Source organism: Dendrobates tinctorius, unplaced genomic scaffold, assembly GCF_039654945.1.
Source record: "Dendrobates tinctorius isolate UK_male_01 unplaced genomic scaffold, ASM3965494v1 ptg000086l, whole genome shotgun sequence".
NCBI classification, from domain to species: domain Eukaryota; kingdom Metazoa; phylum Chordata; class Amphibia; order Anura; family Dendrobatidae; genus Dendrobates; species Dendrobates tinctorius.
Genome location: NW_027361754.1, coordinates 73,349,670 through 73,368,319, shown reverse-complemented (window position 1 = coordinate 73,368,319; position 18,650 = coordinate 73,349,670). Strand labels below are relative to the sequence as shown.

Below are 18,650 nucleotides of genomic sequence, written 5' to 3'. Positions count from 1 at the left end.
AGGGTGCAGATGCACAGACAGGGAGGACACAAGGAAAGACACGGCAGAGAAGGAACCACAAACAAAGACACTGACAGACAGAGGTAAGACTGAGTTTAGACAGAGACACCGGGACAAAGACACAAGGACCAGGATATTCTGCCTCCTGGCAGGCGGACAAGGTACAAAGCAAGACTAGAGTAATCCTCCAGAGAAGGAGACACACAGAACAGGGCCTGGCTTGCTCAGCAGCAAGATACTAACTGAGTATAGACATTGCACAGGCAATGTTTCAGTGGGAGTGGCAAAACTAAATAGTCAAGGGCTCCAGGTGATTGGTCAGGGACAGATTACACAGGTGCACCCTGACTGCATAAGAACCAGAGAGTTCAGGCGACGCCCCCTATACACACAGTCAGGAAACATGGAGAGCAGAGGCACAGAGCTGGCAACAGACAGAAATCACAGCATGGCTTGAAGCAGAAAGTAAGTTGGTGTGCGGGGGATGGGAGGCCATGCAGTGATGCTAGCAAGGTTGTTACAGATCCTCTGCCATTCTTCCTTGCAGATCCTCTCCTGTTCTGTCAAGTTGGATGGTGAGCGTTGGTGGACAGCCATTTTCAGGTCTCTCCAGAGATGCTCAATTTGGTTTAGGCCAGGGTTCTGGCTGGGCCAGTCAAGAGTTGTTCTGAAGTCACTCCTTTGTTATTTTAGCTGTGTGCTTAGGGTCATTGTCTTGTTGGAAGGGGGCCCTTTGGCCAAGTCTATGGTCCAGAGTAGTGATGAGCGAACTAGCCTGATTATCACGGTACTCAGTGTACTCGGCGAGCACCGAGCATTTCCGGGATTACTCGGTGGGAACTCGGGTCTACATCCAGATTTTGTGGCGGACTTTACAGAACCAATCACGATGCAGGGATTGTCTGCCAGGCAATGAAACGCCGCAGTCATCTTTGTTGTGGTCGTGCAGTGATTGGCTGGCCGCACAGCATCATCAGAGGTATTAGAGACTGGACGACGCCCTGCTCACCGCATTCAGCTCCGGATTGAGATAGTGTAGGGAGAGCTGCTGCCGAGACAGAGTTAGAATTGGGGATTTATTAGTGAGAGTGGGGTCTACCATCCAAAACAACTCAAATCCAGCTAAACCAACAGTCCTTCTAAGGACTAATTCCGGAGTATATAGGTTCCAGTGTTAGGCAGGCAGGATAGTGCACGTTGCTGTATACACATCAGTGCAAGGCCTGCAGGCACTGTATGTGTGTATATACATATCATTGCATATATCAAGAGGGTTCTGTGTTCTAGTGCTGCTGCTGCTACCTATGGGATATATTGGCCCCATATACCTAGCCACAGGTGTAATTGGCTTTGAAAATTTGCTGGCCCAAAGCTAAGAGCATTTTTTATTGCAAAGCAATCCAGAAACCTTTTTTTTCCCGATTTGTTTTTTGACAGTGCACAATACAGCCAGATCCTTTTCCTAGCACAGTGTGAAAATCCAGAAATTTCAAAGGGGTCCCAAACATCCCTTTTGAGTGTGCAGAGAAATATTTATTTTTTATGTGGTACGGTTGAATAGGTTTTTTTTGAGTGTCTTACACAATATCTTGCAAGAACATCCGATGAGACGTCTGTGGGAGCGCCAGCTAGGCGTGGGTGTAAGTAAACAGATGGGGGCCCGATGCTGCTCCAGCCAGGTGTCTCAAAAGAGGAACAATTGTAGGAATTTTGCTGAAAGACCCGGTCTGCAGGGCGCAAAGGACAGGATTCTACTGATGCAAAAAATTCTTCATTTATTAAAAAACAATAGTTATATAAAAGAGTCCACAACACGTTACAAAAGGGAGTATATCCGTCTTCCTCAGATGCCACCTGAGGAAGACGGATATACTCCATTGAAATGCGTTGTAGACTCTTTTATATAACTATTGCTTTTTAATAAATGAAGAATTTTTTGCATCAATAGAATCCTGTCCTTTGCGCCCTGCAGACTGGGTCTTTCAGCAACATTCCTACACAATTTCTTGACACTATTTTTCTGAACACCCCAAAAAATACAGACAGGCCACATATTTTACAGTGTGGTACATCTGTGACACGCCTCATCCTTCCGTCTGCTAAATAGTTTGGTATTTTTAGCTCTAAATTCATTTTTTTTGCTGTCCGTCACTGTACTTATATACAGCACTAATTAACCAAAAAAGTTTAAAAAAACAGGCCACACATTTTTCGGTGTGGTATCTTCGTGCCAGCTCATATCTGTGTGTGCTCAAAGTTTGGCCAGTTTACGTCTGTTTTCTTTTTTTGTCTGGGGTGTCACTGGGATTAGATACAGCACTATGTTGCATCATTTTAAAAAATAGCTCACATTTTACAGTGGGGTATATCTGTGACATGCCTCATACATCCTTTTCTCAAAAATTGAGGCATTTTTGGCCTAAATTCACTTTTTTTGCCAGTCGGTGACTCTCGTTATATCCAGCACTCTTTTCTATCTAATAAAAAAAAAATATATATATATATATATTTTACAGTGTGGTATATCTGTGACACGTGTCATACGTCCTTGTAATTAAAATTTGGGATTTTAGGCCGGTATTCCAATGTTTTCCTGTCGGTTACTCCAGTTATATAAGGCTTTTGTATAAGGCTATGTTGCTTTTGTTTAAAAAACAGGCCACATTTTACAGTGGGTGATGTCGATAAAAAGAATTCGGTTTAAAGTTGTTACGGCATCTTCATGACTGTGTTAAATGCTCCATCTACTACCACCGTTATCATCTTCTGCCTAGAGGCAGTCACTGTGCAGATAGAAAGTCTGAGGAGCAGAGGGTGAATGCTTAGGCGCTGTTGTACTCTGTCTTGTACTCTGTCTTGTACTCTGTCTTACAAAGGCTAAATCTTCGTGATGAAATCATGCCTGGAAGAGCCAGAGCAAGATTACGTGGAAGTGAGCAAGAGTACAAGAGGGAGGGAACAGACTGAGTCTGGGCTCCCCCTCTTGTGCTTCTGCTCACTGGGTCCCTCACAACAGTGAGGACAGTAATGCTCTGATGGTGGTCCTGTCCACGCATAAAAGTATAAAATAAAGACTCAGACACATCATGGAAAGTTTAAATAGTGGGAAGTTTATTATATGCTTTATTATATATTATTTATTATATTATATATTTAACATTATATTTATATTTTATATTTATTATATTATATTTATTATATCATATATTTATTTAGTATATATTAATATATTATATATTTAACTTATTATTATATTTACATATTATATATTTATTATACTATATATATTTAATATATGTATTAATATATTATATGTTTAACATATTAGATTTATATTATATATTTATTATATATTTATTATATTAAACTATATTATTATTATTATTTATTATATGCTGGTTACCTTCCATCACTCACAAAGAGCATACAGCAACACTCAGGACAGGAAAAAACTCCAGTGGTGGAAACCTGTAGGGAAACCATGGCTGCTGTACTACTGCCCTTCCTCTGGGCATAGTAAGGGAGGTCACCACTATAAAATACATGTGTGAAAAAATAACATTTATGTGTAAAGTATATAGTGTGCCTATGAGTACAGTATACGGGGTGTCTGTATGTTGCCTATGTACAGTGGGGTGGGCTTTTTCTGTGTGTGACTATTCAGCATAGTAGCATAGTAACATAGTATTTAAGGTTGAAGGGAGACTTTAAGTCCATCTAGTTCAACCTATACCCTAACATGTTGATCCAGAGGAAGGCAAAAAAAACCCATGCGGCAAACAGCTCCACATTGGGGAAAAAAATTCCTTCCTGACTCCACATACGGCAATCAGACTAGTTCCCTGGATCAACTCCCTATCAAGGAATCTAGTCTATATCCCCTGTACACCATACCAGCATACTTCTCTACTTTCTCCAGTTCTTCATCCGTCACGTCTATCTGTTCTTCTAGGACAGTCAGCCATGTTCCCCTTCCAGCCATGTTCTTCTCCTTGTAGGTCCTGCAGCTCTGTTTCCAGGCGTTAGTGGATATTCCTCTCTCTCTTCCATGCCCAGTGGTCAGGGTCTTCTGCCATGATCTAGAATAAAATAAGTGATTATAATCAGAGTGTAAAGGGCATATGTCACCATTAATCATAATCCGATTTGCATATATTTTAGACCTGATGATACTGGTGTGATGACTGAAAATCCATGGCAGAATGACTTTATAATCACTTATGAAAGTTTTCTTGCTTGACATTAAAACAAGCATTTCATGAGTCCAGCTTTGGCTCCACTTATAAAATGCTCTGCCTAATATCAGGATTACACGACCATTTTGACATGGCTTTTCAGAGTAAGTACAAGCACCTCATCAGGTCTAAGGAATTTACTTAGGCATACGGTTTATATTGTGATATCGATTTAGAGATAAGCTTTATATTATTATTGCTTCTATTGCTCACCAGATCACACGTGTCCCGATCCACCCAAGCCCGGAATCCCATCCTGGTGAGCAGAACATTGTGGCATTGTAGCAGTCGGTCCTTCTTCATCCTCCACTTCCTTCCAAGGGCCCAGCGGTAGATGTCCTGTCGATATCGCACCTCTTCTTGCTCAAACTGGTTGGCTAAAAACCTTGGAGGGAAGAGAAATGAAACCAGATAAATTACAATCCACAGAAGAAAATACAAACAACAACAAATGCCATTATCATGTATTTAGCCGAGTGGCAGAAAAGAGATTTTGGTTTTACAAGAAAATAAAACATTGTTATTTATAGACGTGAATGTGTAATAATAAAAGAGACTCACAGAGCTGGAAAGAAGGTTCCATATTCTGAAGATGGCAGTCCTGCTCTCCTGAAGTAAGCGGCGACCATGGCGAGGAGATACTGGAGGGAGGAGAAGCAGAGTTAGCGGGATATATAATGCAGCACATATCTGTCAGGAGATTCCTAGGTTTGGTCATATCTGGCCACTATTACATAAGAATAAGCCCTTTATTTCCCTATGATGGATCTTCTGAGATCTGGAGGATTTCTTATCCTTCACTACAATAATACCTTGTCCGAAATCTTAAGACAGCTGTCCCTGGCTAGAAAACACCTGATGTGTTCTTCTACAAAAATGAGGAAAATAGAATTATTTCACTGTGAACTTTGTAATGAAAACCTTTTTAAAGCTATTAATTCTAAATTAATGGGGTTGTAGGGCTCCTCATCAATGATGGCTTATCCTCAGGATCGCTCATCAGTGTCAGATTGGTGGAGATTTGGCGCCTGACACCCACTGATCAGATACTGAAGAATTGTCCTAAAGACATGCCATCAGTATTGAGGTGACACCAAAGCCCCGACATTGCTCACCACCACATAGTGACCGCTCCTGTCTGCTGTATCATACTAGGTGTGATTATAAGAGGAGGGAGAACACTTCCCTACATGTTTCTCCAGCATAATACTCATAAAATAGATTAATATAGAAATATATGTCATATAATCTAACACTTTGTGTCTGGAAACCTTGGAAGGTGCAATGAGTCTCACCAAGGAGTGCGGTGAAAGCTGCCCGCTCTTCCGGCTGGGGGATGTCATCTTCTGTCTTCCTCCTCTTGGCCTCTTCCTGGGCGGCCGACCGTGAGCTGTAATAGAAGAGGTAGATATTATAGTATTAGGCCTCACGCTCATGGCCGTACTGTGGCTACACATAAGTCACTGACATCCTGATGGGTGTTCTCCTCATGGGGATCTGACATTAGTTTGGAGCTGTACATGGGATACATATGTGTAGTGGTGATGTGTAATGGTCACTATGGACTTTCCAGTGTAAGTGTATGGATTGTGATGACCGCAGTGATGGAACCTCATCTACTTACCACTCCTCTTCATACTGGGCGATCAGTTCTCTCTTCCGCTTCCTCATGGCCATTCTTACTCTTCTTCCTGGAAACTACCATACAGAAAAAGGAAATCCTGAGTATGCAGAGGATGGCGCTTTCTATAGGATCTCTAGTAGAGTAATGCTATCAGCCTAATGTGTAACCCAAAACGTAACTACCAAGGCCTGCATTACCTGTGTTGCAGTATTGCAGCTTTATTGACTTGATTGGTATTTAGTTGTAATACCCAACATGGCCAACTAACAGAAGTGGCACTGTAGCTAGTAAACAAAGCAAACCCTATTTTCTTCTTAAAGCACTACTTCAGCGTTTAGTTTGTACTGTTGAAGAGGCGCATTAAATGGAAACCCCCAGACCACATTCTTACACCGACGGTGCTCCGCTCCTGTGGCGCCATCTCGTGCCCGTAACTTCTGACTGGCTGCAAGTGAGAAGTTACGTCACAAGAGCTCAATGCAAGTCTATGAGCGCCAGAACTAGGCTCTCATACAGATGTATTGAAAAGTGACCTCTGCGCCGCTCCATGAAACACTGGCGCTGATGGTAGGTTACTGTTCATCAGAGACTGATAGGAGCAACACTGGAAAAGGATTAAAGTAGCGAGAGATGAGGATGAGACAGGGGCCAGGAGAATTACATATAAGGCACCACTCCTGCGGTGCACTAAAGAGAAAGAGCTGGAGTGGTGCTTTAAAAAAAAAATATATATATATATATCATAGAATCGTAGAGTTGGAAGGGACCTCCTGGGCCATCTGGTCCAACCCCCTGCTCAAAGCAGGATTCGCTAAATCATCCCAGTTAGATGTCTGTCCAGCCTCTGTTTGAAGACTTCCATTGAAGGAGAACTCACCACTTCTCGTGGCAGCCTGTTCCACTCATTGATCACTCTAACTGTCAAAAAGTTTTTTCTAATATCTAATCTGTGTCTCCTCCCATTCAGCTTCATCCCATTGCTTCTAGTCTTTCCTTGTGCAAATGAGAATAAAGTTGATCCTTCTACAATGTGACAGCCCTTTAGATATTTGTAGACAGCTATTAAGTCTCCTCTCAGTCTTCTCTTTTGCAAACTAAACATTCCCAAATCCTGCAACCTTTCCTCATAAGACAGGGTTTGCAGACCGGTCACCATTCTGGTCGCTCTTTTCTGAACTTGCTCCAGTTTGTTGATGTCTTTTTTAAAATGTGGTGCCCAAAATTGGACACAATATTCCAGATGAGGTCTGACCAAAGAGGAGTAGAGGGAAATAATTACTTCACGTGATCTAGACTGTATGCTTCTGTTAATACATCCTAGAATTGCATTTGCCTTTTTTGCTGCTGCATCACACTGTTGACTCATATTCAGTCTGTGATCTATTAGTATACCCAAGTCTTTTTCACATGTGCTGTCACTTAGCCCTATTCCTCCCATTCTATATATGCTTTTTTCATTTTTATTGCCCAGATGTAGTACTTTGCATTTCTCCCTGTTAAAAACCATTCTGTTAGTTGCTGCCCACTTCTCCAGTTTATTTAAATCTTTTTGAATCCTCTCTCTCTCTTCTCTAGTATTAGCTATCCCTCCTAGCTTTGTGTCATCAGCAAATTTAATCAGTTTACCCTCAATTCCTTCATCTAAATCGTTGATAAAGATGTTGAACAATACAGGGCCCAGGACAGAGCCCTGTGGTACCCCACTTGAGACATTCTTCCAACTGGATGTGCAGCCATTTACGACCACTCTTTGGGTCCGATCACTAAGCCAGTTATGAATCCACCTAACAGTTGCCTTGTCCATTCCATACTTAGTCATTTTTTCAATAAGGATTGTATGAGAGACTTTGTCAAATGCTTTGCTGAAGTCAAGATATACTATATCTACAGCATTTCCTTGATCCACCCAATCAGTAATACCATCATAGAAGGAAATTAAATTAGTCTGACATGACTTATTAGTTACAAACCCATGCTGACTCTGTTTAATCACTTCATTCTTATCCAGGTATTGACATACATGTTGTTTAATAATTTGTTCAAAGATCTTTCCTGGTATAGAAGTCAGACTCACCGGCCTATAGTTGCCTGGGTCCACCTTCTTCCCCTTTTTGAAGATAGGAACAACATTTGCTCTTCTCCAGTCTTCTGGCACTTCTCCTGTTCTCCAAGAATTTTCAAAGATTATGGAGAGGGGTTCAAAAATTTCTTCTGCTATCTCCTTCAGTACTCTGGGGTGTAATTCATCTGGACCTGGAGACTTGAATACATTTAGGTTAGCTAAGTGTTTCCTCACTATCTTTCTGTTTATAGATATCCTGGATTCTTCTATTCCCTTAATAGGACAGTGAATAACAGTTGATGTTACATTTCCTTTCTGAGAGAAAACAGATGCAAAATAGGAATTTAAAAGTTCAGCCTTCTCAACATCCTGTCTTACCATTTCATCATTTTCATCCTGTAAAAATCCTATAGCATCTTTGACTTTTCTTTTACTTTTGACATATCCCCAAAATCCTTTATTATTGCTTTTGACATCTCTTGCAAGCCTCAATTCATTTTCAGCTTTAGCTAATCTGATTTGTGCCTTGCAGGTTCTGCAGACAGCATTATATTCTTCTTTAGATATGCCTCCTTCTTTCCATTTTATAAACATTTTTTGCTTCCTTTTTAGCATGTGCTTAAGTTCTGTGTTCATCCATCCTGGTTTCCTTAAATGCTTCCTATTCTTCCCTCTTTTCGGAATTGTTAACAACTGTGCTTTGAGAATTTCATTTTTCAAGATTTCCCATCGTTCCTGGACATTTTTGTCTTTAAGGATATCCAGCCATTGGATCCCTCCAATTCTCTTTCTGAATCCCTTAAAATCTGCCTTTCTGAAATCTAACCTTGACGTCTGAGTCTTCACAGGTCTTCCGCCTCTAGTTATCCAAAATTCTAAAATAGCATGGTCGCTACCTCCTAGGGTCCCAGCCACTTTTACCTCCTCAACCATTTCCTCCCTGTTTATAAGGATTAGATCCAAGGTAGCAGTTCCCCTTGTTTTCTCCTTTACCTTTTGGAAGATAAAGTTGTCAGCAAGAGAGGATAAGAATTTCCTTGACCTGTTAGTTTTACCTGAGAGAGATTCCCAGGTATATATATATAATCGGTCATCTATGTCTAACCAGATTGATTTTATACCCTATGGTAAGAGAAGACTACACATATCTACACTATCCTGACTGCACTGTGACCCGCCATATAAACCTCTGCATATATCCGCTACCTCCCTGTATAGTAACTGATGAGCCAGTAACATATTCCTCATATCTCCACTATATGTATTATATAACTATTATATACAGGCTAATAATGGCCATGCACTTCTAAATATTGGATCTGGGAATTTCTGGGAGAAATATGTGGCCCCGTATTTTTCAGATTAATCTTTACACATCGTTATCCACATTGTAAATATTTACTCAGAATCCCCATATTTTATCCCATTTATCCGTTATCACCCCGTTATCTATATTTGGGCTTTTATGGTGAAATCATTTCCTTTTTTCTATGTGTTGCTTCCAGTATAGATCCCAACTGTCAGTATCCGGGATGAGATAATCGGCAGTTTACTCCTCACACAATGATTCTCACCTCTGCAGAGCGGCCGGTGGCGGCTGTCTCTCCCAATCAGCAGGTGACAATCCGGGTATCAATGCAATAAAGTGTCGCTTCTACGAATCAATAAGGAGCCGGTCTTTTCTCTAATAGAGCAATCGCAGACTGGCACCAACTGACGTTTTTTTTCCTTTCTTTGAATTCAAATCCTGCGATGTGATTGGTTGATGGATGAGACATATGATGAATGCAGCGCTAAATTTAAAGGGACAGTGCATTCTAGTAATGTTATAAGGAGATACAGTGTATGACTTTTATCTCTATCTTTGTAGCTTCCCTCTTTATTCCAATGAGTGTTATTTGGGGAAGTTGTCATGTTATTCCATTTATTAACTGATGTTTGGGAAATGGCAGCAGTGAAAACCCCATGTAATTATGATGATACTAAAGTCATGTGATGAGAGAAGTGTGATGTGCAACATGTTCACTAGATCGTCCAATGAAAGAGAGTAATTGTCATCTGCTTTCTTGCTCCCTGTAAAGTCATTATTCAACCTCCTTAATGACAAGATGCATTTTCATTTCTGCGTCTTTGTTTCTTCCTCCACTTTTCCAAAACTCACAACTTTTTTTATTTTTCTGTCCACATAACCATATGATTGCTTCTTTTTTGGGGGGGACAAGTTGTTCTTTTGAATGACACCATTCAGTTCACCACATAGTGTACAAGAAAACATTAAAAAATTCCAAGCAAGTAGAAATTGAAAAAGCAGAAAAGGAATTCCCACATTGCTTTTAGAACTGTAGGATGCAGTATACTGTGTTGACTGTGGGGTGCATTATACTGTATGGACTATAGGGTCCATTATATTGTGTGGATGACTATGTGGTGAATTATACTATAGAAAAGATAACAGGCTGCATTATACTGCATGGATTATTGGGTGCATTATGCTGTATGGAATATCTGGTGCATTATGCTGTATGGATTATTGGGTGCATTATACTGTATGGATGACTGTGGGGTGCACTATACTATGCAGAGGACAATGGGGTACATTATACTGTATGGATTAATGGGTGCATTATATTGTATAGACTATGGGATGCATTATACTTTGTGGACTATGGGGTGCATTATAATATACAGAGGACTATGGGGGCATCATACTATACAGAGGACTATGGATGCATTATGCTGTATAAACTATGGGGTGCATTATGCTGTATGGACCATGTATTGCATTATGTTGTATGGATTGAGGGGTGCATTATGCTGTATGGACTATGAGATGCATTATACTATACATAGGACTTTAGAATGCATTATGCTGTATGGAGTCCATTATACTATACAGAGGACTATAGAATGCATTATGCTATATGAAGTATGGGGTACATTATACTATACAGAGGACTATGGGGTGCATTATACTCTAGGGAGCATGTGGTGCATTCTATTATGAAGAGGACAAAGCGATGCTTTATACTGTATGGATCGTGTTGTGAGGGTCACAGTTAGGTGATCATACAATGTAGGGGACATCCATACATTTCTGGGTGAGTTGCAGGGTGGGGTACAGTAGGATCATCATACTGTGCGTGTGGAGGGTACTGTGGAGGAATTCACTGTGGTGGTATCTTACAGTGTCTGTGGCGCCCTTTTTTGACATCATACTTTGAGTGCAATGATAGGGGTCCACTTGGAGGAATATTAGAGGACATACAGTACCAAACAGGTGCAGAAATAGGGACACATACGGCAGCAGTGGCTCAGCATTGGGTTATCAGCAGGATAAGGAGTTTGTGCAGGTCCGGGTTAGATGTGGATGGTGGGTGCCAGAAATGTGAGAAATCATATGTATTTTTGTTGTAATCTATGCAGCCGAGTCCTGGCTGGAGCAGTTGTTATGTTGGTCTGGGCCCGATGGAAAAGACGGGAAAAGTAAATGACTCCAGTAGAAAGAACGTCAACTGTAACTCAGCATCAATATCTACTGTAATCCCTTATATGTTCTGCAGGACTGGTACTGGTATCTACCACTATATACAGTGGGGAAAAAAAGTATTTAGTCAGTCAGCAATAGTGCAAGTTCCACCACTTAAAAAGATGAGAGGCGTCTGTAATTTACATCATAGGTAGACCTCAACTATGGGAGACAAACTGAGAAAAAAAAAATCCAGAAAATCACATTGTCTGTTTTTTTTCATTTTATTTGCATATTATGGTGGAAAATAAGTATTTGGTCAGAAACAAAATTTCATCTCAATACTTTGTGATATATCCTTTGTTGGCAATGACAGAGGTCAAACGTTTTCTGTAAGTCTTCACAAGGTTGCCACACACTGTTGTTGGTATGTTGGCCCATTCCTCCATGCAGATCTCCTCTAGAGCAGTGATGTTTTTGGCTTTTCGCTTGGCAACACGGACTTTCAACTCCCTCCAAAGGTTTTCTATAGGGTTGAGATCTGGAGACTGGCTAGGCCACTCCAGGACCTTGAAATGCTTCTTACGAAGCCACTCCTTCGTTGCGCTGGCGGTGTGCTTTGGATCATTGTCATGTTGAAAGACCCAGCCACGTTTCATCTTCAATGCCCTTGCTGATGGAAGGAGGTTTGCACTCAAAATCTCATGATACATGGCCCCATTCATTCTTTCATGTACCCGGATCAGTCGTCCTGGCCCCTTTGCAGAGAAACAGCCCCAAAGCATGATGTTTCCACCACCATGCTTTACAGTAGGTATGGTGTTTGATGGATGCAACTCAGTATTCTTTTTCCTCCAAACACGACAAGTTGTGTTTCTACCAAACAGTTCCAGTTTGGTTTCATCAGACCATAGGACATTCTCCCAAAACTCCTCTGGATCATCCAAATGCTCTCTAGCAAACTTCAGACGGGCCCGGACATGTACAGGCTTAAGCAGTGGGACACGTCTGGCACTGCAGGATCTGAGTCCATGGTGGCGTAGTGTGTTAATTATGGTAGGCCTTGTTACATTGGTCCCAGCTCTCTGCAGTTCATTCACTAGGTCCCCCCGTGTGGTTCTGGGATTTTTGCTCACCGTTCTTGTGATCATTCTGACCCCACGGGGTGGGATTTTGCGTGGAGCACCAGATCGAGGGAGATTATCAGTGGTCTTGTATGTCTTCCATTTTCTAATTATTGCTCCCACAGTTGATTTCTTCACTCCAAGCTGGTTGGCTATTGCAGATTCAGTCTTCCCAGCCTGGTGCAGGGCTACAATTTTGTTTCTGGTGTCCTTTGACAGCTCTTTGGTCTTCACCATAGTGGAGTTTGGAGTCAGACTGTTTGAGGGTGTGCACAGGTGTCTTTTTATACTGATAACAAGTTTAAACAGGTGCCATTACTACAGGTAATAAGTGGAGGAAAGAGGAGACTCTTAAAGAAGAAGTTACAGGTCTGTGAGAGCCAGAAATCTTGATTGCTTGTTTCTGACCAAATACTTATTTTCCACCATAATATGCAAATAAAATGAAAAAAAAAACAGACAATGTGATTTTCTGGATTTTTTTTTCTCAGTTTGTCTCCCATAGTTGAGGTCTACCTATGATGTAAATTACAGACGCCTCTCATCTTTTTAAGTGGTGGAACTTGCACTATTGCTGACTGACTAAATACTTTTTTTCCCCACTGTACAGTGGGGGAAATAAGTATTTGATCCCTTGCTGATTTTGTAAGTTTGCCCACTGACAAAGACATGAACAGTCTGTGTTTTTAAGGGTCAGTTAATTTTAACACTGAGAGACAGAATATCAAAAATAAAATCCAGAAAATCAAATTGTATAATTACTTTGCATTTTGCAGTGAGAAATAAGTATTTGATACCCTACCAACCATTTCGAGTTCTGGCTCTTACAGACCTGTTAGATGCTCCTAATCAACTCATTACTTGCATTAAAGACAGCTGTCTTACATAGTCACCTTTATAAAAGACTCCTGTCCACAGACTCAATCAGTCAGACTTTAACCTCACAACATGGGCAATACCAAAGAGCTTTATAAGGTTGTCAGGGACAAGATCATAGGCCTGAAAAAGCTGGAATGGGCTAAGAAACCATAAGTAAGATGCTGGGTGAGGAGACAACTGTTGGTGCAATAGTAAGAAAATGGAAGAAATACAAAATAACCGTCAATCGACATCGATCTGGGGCACCATGCAAAATCTCACCTCGTGGGGTATCCTTGATCATGAGGAAGGTGAGAGATCAGCCTAAAACTACACGGAGGGAACTTGTTATTGATCTCAAGGCAGCTGGGTCCACAGTCACCAAGAAAACCATTGGTAACACATTACGCCGTAAAGGTTTCAAATCCTGCAGTGCTGGCAATGTCCCCCTGCTCAAGAAGGCACATGTGCAGGCCCATCTGAAGTTTGCCAATGAACACCTGGATGATTCTGTGAGTGACTGGGAGAAGGTGCTGTGGTCAGATGAGACAAAAACTGAGGTCTTTGGCATTAACTCAACTCGCCATGTTTGGAGAAAGAGAAGCGCAGCCTATGACTCAAAGAACACACTGTCAAGTATGGAGGTGGAAACATTATGTTTTGAGGGTGTTTCTCTGCTAAGGGCACAGGATTACTTCACCGCATCAATAGGAAAATGGATTGGGCCATGTACCGTAAAATCCTGAGTGACAACCTCCTTCCCTCCGCCAGGACATTAAAAATGGGTCTTGGCTTTGTATTCCAGCAAGACAATGACCCAAAACATACAGCCAAAGCAACAAAGGAGTGGCTCAAAAAGATGCACATTAAGGTCATGGAGTGGCCTAGCCAGTCTCCAGACCTTAATCCCATAGAAAACTTTTTGAGGGAGATGCAGCTCCGAGTTGTCAAGTGACATCCTCAAAATCTTAATGATTTAGAGATAAACTACAAAGAGGAGTGGACCAAAATTCCTCCTGACATGTGCGCAAACTTCATAATCAGCTACAAAAAACGTCTGACTGCTGTGCTTGCCAACTAGGGTTTTGCCACCAAGTATTAGGCTATGTGCACACGTTGCGGATTCCGCTGCGTTTTTTTCCGCGCGGAAACGCAGGTAAAACCGCAGGTAAAGTGACCTGCGGTTTTCCTGCGTTTTGGTCTGCGGTTTTGCCCTGCGGTTTCACACCTCTACTATGGTAGAGGTATGAAACCGCTGCGGAAACCGCACAAACAATTGACATGCTGCGGTTTGTAAACCACAGCAAAACCGTGAGGAAAAAACCGCACCGTCAGCACAGCGTTTTTGAAACCCCATAGGGTTTCATGGTACTGTACTTGGTCAGCGGAACTGCTGCATTTCCGCAGCGGCAAAACCGCTGCGGAAACGCAGCAGAAACCGCACCGTGTGCACACAGCCTCATGTCTTGTTTGCCAGAGGGATCAAATACTTATTTCTTACTTCAAATTGCAAATACATTTATATAATTTATACAATGTGATTTTCTGGATTTTATTTTTGATATTCTGTCTCTCAATGCTAAAATTAACCTTCCCTTAAAATTATAGTCTGTTCATGTCTTTGTGAATGGGCAAACTTACAAAATCAGCAAGGGATCAAATACTTATTTTCCCCACTGTAGTCATCATACGGCGGTATTATCTGTGTTGGTCTTTGTATATAGTTGTTTTAGTAGTAGTAGGGTCATCTACTGAGGTTCTCCTACATCCACTATTAGGGTGCACCACCATAGTTGTAATTTGGGTTACGTGGTTAGGGGCAACCTCCGAAGTTTCTCCCCCCATGAACCAAACCCCTAGCTATGCCTCTGGTTTTTACTGATAGTATTCCTTTGAGTACTAGTATAACTTGCCTAAAAGGCAAAACAAAAGCTGTTTAGTAGCTGTTTGATAATTAAATACTGATCACTTGGTTGATTCATTGGTTGTTGTTCAGTCCCAGTCTGGCACCAGCCCTCCCATTGGCCCGGCAGAGGTTGGCATTTCCTTTCCTTTATGGGTTGCCCTCCCAGGGCTGTGGGGTACACGGTACCGGGCCGGTATCAGTGGGATGTGTCACAGCAGCAGTGACCCGGACCGTGGCCCTGGGCGCCCAAGTAATGGGGAAAATGGGAATGGTGGAATATAGTTAGATGAATAGTTCGTGACGCCACCTGTGGTGTTCGGCAAGGGAGATGTTAAGCCGACGCTGCATGTAGATGTGGTTGGCACGGGGATGTAGCAGTGCCGGAAAGGTAGGAAGCAGACAAGACACAGCAGGGTGCAATTTCTGTACCTTTACTTGGTAAATGCCGTCCAGGGTCCTGATTACAGATGGTACCGGAGCAGGCTAGCCTGGAAGCAACTCGGGGATTCTCTCTCAGCAGATGGGCTGTGCAGTCTCCTTCCTAGTGCTTACTTGAGGGATCTCCAGTACTGAGTTACACTGAAGTTCCTCCTCTCAGATGTTCCTAAGAACTCTACTTGTACGGCAGACAACTGTAGCCTGTTCCAGGGACTCCTCACTCCTAAGTCCCGGCTCACTATCCGTGTTGCTGTTGTGCCCCCAAGTCTTAGATGGGAGTAATGCATTTACAGCCTTCTACTCCTCTGGTGTCTGCTGTAGGACCATCAGTGTCCATACAGCCGTGGAGACCAGGCTCCAGTTCACGCGCTCCTACGGGAGATGAGCTCTTCCTCTCAGCTCTATCTCAGCGCTCCTTCCACACGTCTGCACATTTCACCCTCCGCAGACTAACTAACTACTCCTTCCTGTTGGCCCTCAGAGAGCACTCCTCCCCATAATTCCGGTTCAGAGTTCCCCCTGCTGGCCTGGAGTGGAACTGTGTTGCATGCATAGAATGACTGCGAGAGAGACCCATCATTGCCTCCAAGCCTGGCATTACCCTCCCTGGAGGGAGGCTGTTATGATTGAGTCACCGTAGGAGGCAAAAACAGAAATGCTAGCTAAGTCCAGAAAATCAGAGAAGTTGGCAGCTATCAGATTGCAGACCCCTGATCCTATCCACAACAACTAACAGTAGCCGTGGGGGGTTCCTACGATGCCCTAGACCCCTCGATCACAGCCGGAGAATTAAATAGGCCTAAAGAAAGAAAGGGGAAATCTGAACTGCCCAAGAGCAGACCTCAAAGCAATAGGCAGCCCCCAACATATAATGACGGTAAAGCAAGATGAAAACACTAACACAGACAGAAAGATAGACTGAGCAAAGACGGGGCCCAAGCTAACTAGATAGGAAAGGACAGGAAGGCTGCTGTCTGCAATCTGTGAAAAACCCTATGAAAATAAGAGCCAACAGACTGACAGTGAAAAAGGCCCTGAAGACGCTAGGCTTCAAAAAAAGCTATGTCAGTACTCAGGAATATTCTGAAGACAGAGCAACCGGCAAAAGGAGATTCAGCTCACCCCAGCAGGGAATGGCAGAATCCAGAAAAGCAAGGAAAACAAAAACAAAACACAAATGCTAACAGGCAAAGCAGAAAACTTAGCTTTAGAGGAGCAGGAATCAGACTGGTGTCCTAGAAGTCCACAGAGAAATCACCCGCAGGGCAGAGGGCCGTCGGCAGCCTTATATCCAGTCCGTGACTCCACTCAGCCAGTCATCCTCATTAGGCTCAGGTGCCTGATAATCAGGCTCATTACCTTCCTTTACCAGAATAGGGAGTTCACCAGACCTCAGTGACGAAGGGGAAAATGAACTCACAACAGGAGGCAAAGCCACTGTGGCGACCTTACTTCTGGGGACGCCACATTCCCCCCTAGTGCAAGTCAGCACTCCTGGGCTGAACAAAACATGAAAACATAAAAATAGTTAAGCAATAATAATTGTACAAGATTTAAAAAAATGAAAAAGTTACAAAAACCAAATGCTTCAAAAATGGTCCTATGATGATAAGTCCAAGCATCAATGTCCATGGTCCATTCCTGGGCAAATAGTGAACTATTTACAAGGAAAGTTTTTAACCACACGCAGTCCTGTGGTCCAATGTCCTTAAACAAGGGAAAAACTGGAAAATTTAAAGGAAAGTCTTACAGGTTACCTGTAGGTACGAAAGCATAAAAAGTTACATATTTACAGACAGGTTAACAGTTACAATACTCAACTTTATTTTATATTGGACAGTTATATGCGGAATCTAACTGGTAGTATGCCTTGGGTGATACGAGTAGATCTGCGTAACACTGGTGTTGTAATGGCCCTTACTGATTGCCTGGTTCTAACTACCGGTGCAGTATGTGAACTGGGTGGCACATGTCTACGTGCTCTTAGAGTCACTATGGGCATGTCAGATTCACTACTTGCAGGGCGAGGGTTCTCTGTCTCCACTGCTGGTGTAGCATCTGCTGCCTGATTTTCCTGATCTTCAGGGTTTTCTGGAATCACGTCTTCCTGTGCTACCAATTGGGGAAATGTCAACATGGGCACCACTATTGCATTATTTACTTTAGTCCAATTCGCAGGGAATTCTCCAAGTATTGTGCTGACCTTCTCTTCTTCCTCTATGGGTTGGATGTTATCTGGCTCTTCCACTCTTTCCTTCAACAGGTCAGGACATAGTTTCAGGTGATCTCTCGATATTGCTTCTGAGGTTTCTCCTCCATCTTTGCTAATAAGGCATACCTTGGTATTATCAAAGTTTGAGGGCAGAATGGTATAAGGTTCAGCTTCCCATTGATCATCCAATTTGTGCAATCTTCTTTTCCTCTTGAGAACTTGTTCTCCCGGCGACAACGGAACGGCAGGTGCATTTTGATTGTAAAGCTTCTCCTGCTTTTGTCTTGCCTGAGCTAGACTCTTTTCCACGCATTTTTGAACTCTTCTGTACTGTTGTTGTCTTTCTGTATCCCAGTCAGCGTCTGGTGACATTACTTCAGGCGTAAGGACTCCCATGTCCAAATCAATAGGCAGTTTACCAGGTCTTGCTCTCATTAAGTAAGCTGGGGTACAGTTGGTGGAATTCACTGGAATATGGTTGTAGAGGTCCACCAGATCTGGCAACTTCTCTGGCCACAGATTTCTCTCCTCCAAGGGCAAAGTCTTCAGGAGATTAATCACTACCTGGTTCATCTTCTCACATATGCCATTGGTCTGTGAGTGGTACGGTGTTGTCCGGATCTTCTTACAACCATACAAGTTACAGAATTCCTGGAACACTTCTGCCTCAAAAGCTGGACCTTGATCTGTAAGCACTCTTTCAGGATATTCATGTGGTCTACAGA

General features: G+C 42.4%; 2 protein-coding genes across 2 annotated transcripts in view; one reads left to right on the top strand and one right to left on the bottom strand.

The window, feature by feature from the left end:
• Positions 1-446: 446 nt before the first annotated feature.
• The window catches only part of LOC141098016 (uncharacterized), a 145,122-nt gene continuing 126,918 nt past the window's right edge, over positions 447-18,650 (top strand). Inside the window, exon 1 of the mRNA XM_073585611.1 lies at positions 447-465. The gene's annotated coding sequence lies outside the window, so the exon portion shown is untranslated. The remainder of the gene's footprint in view (positions 466-18,650) is intronic.
• LOC141098017 (speedy protein 1-A-like) lies at positions 3,394-6,027 on the bottom strand. Its single transcript, XM_073585613.1, has 5 exons — positions 5,860-6,027; positions 5,531-5,625; positions 4,797-4,876; positions 4,449-4,620; positions 3,394-4,079 (listed from the first exon to the last, which is right to left on the bottom strand). The coding sequence occupies exons 1-5, from the start codon at positions 5,870-5,872 to the stop codon at positions 4,023-4,025; spliced, it is 417 nt and encodes a 138-aa protein (XP_073441714.1). The 5' UTR covers positions 5,873-6,027; the 3' UTR covers positions 3,394-4,022.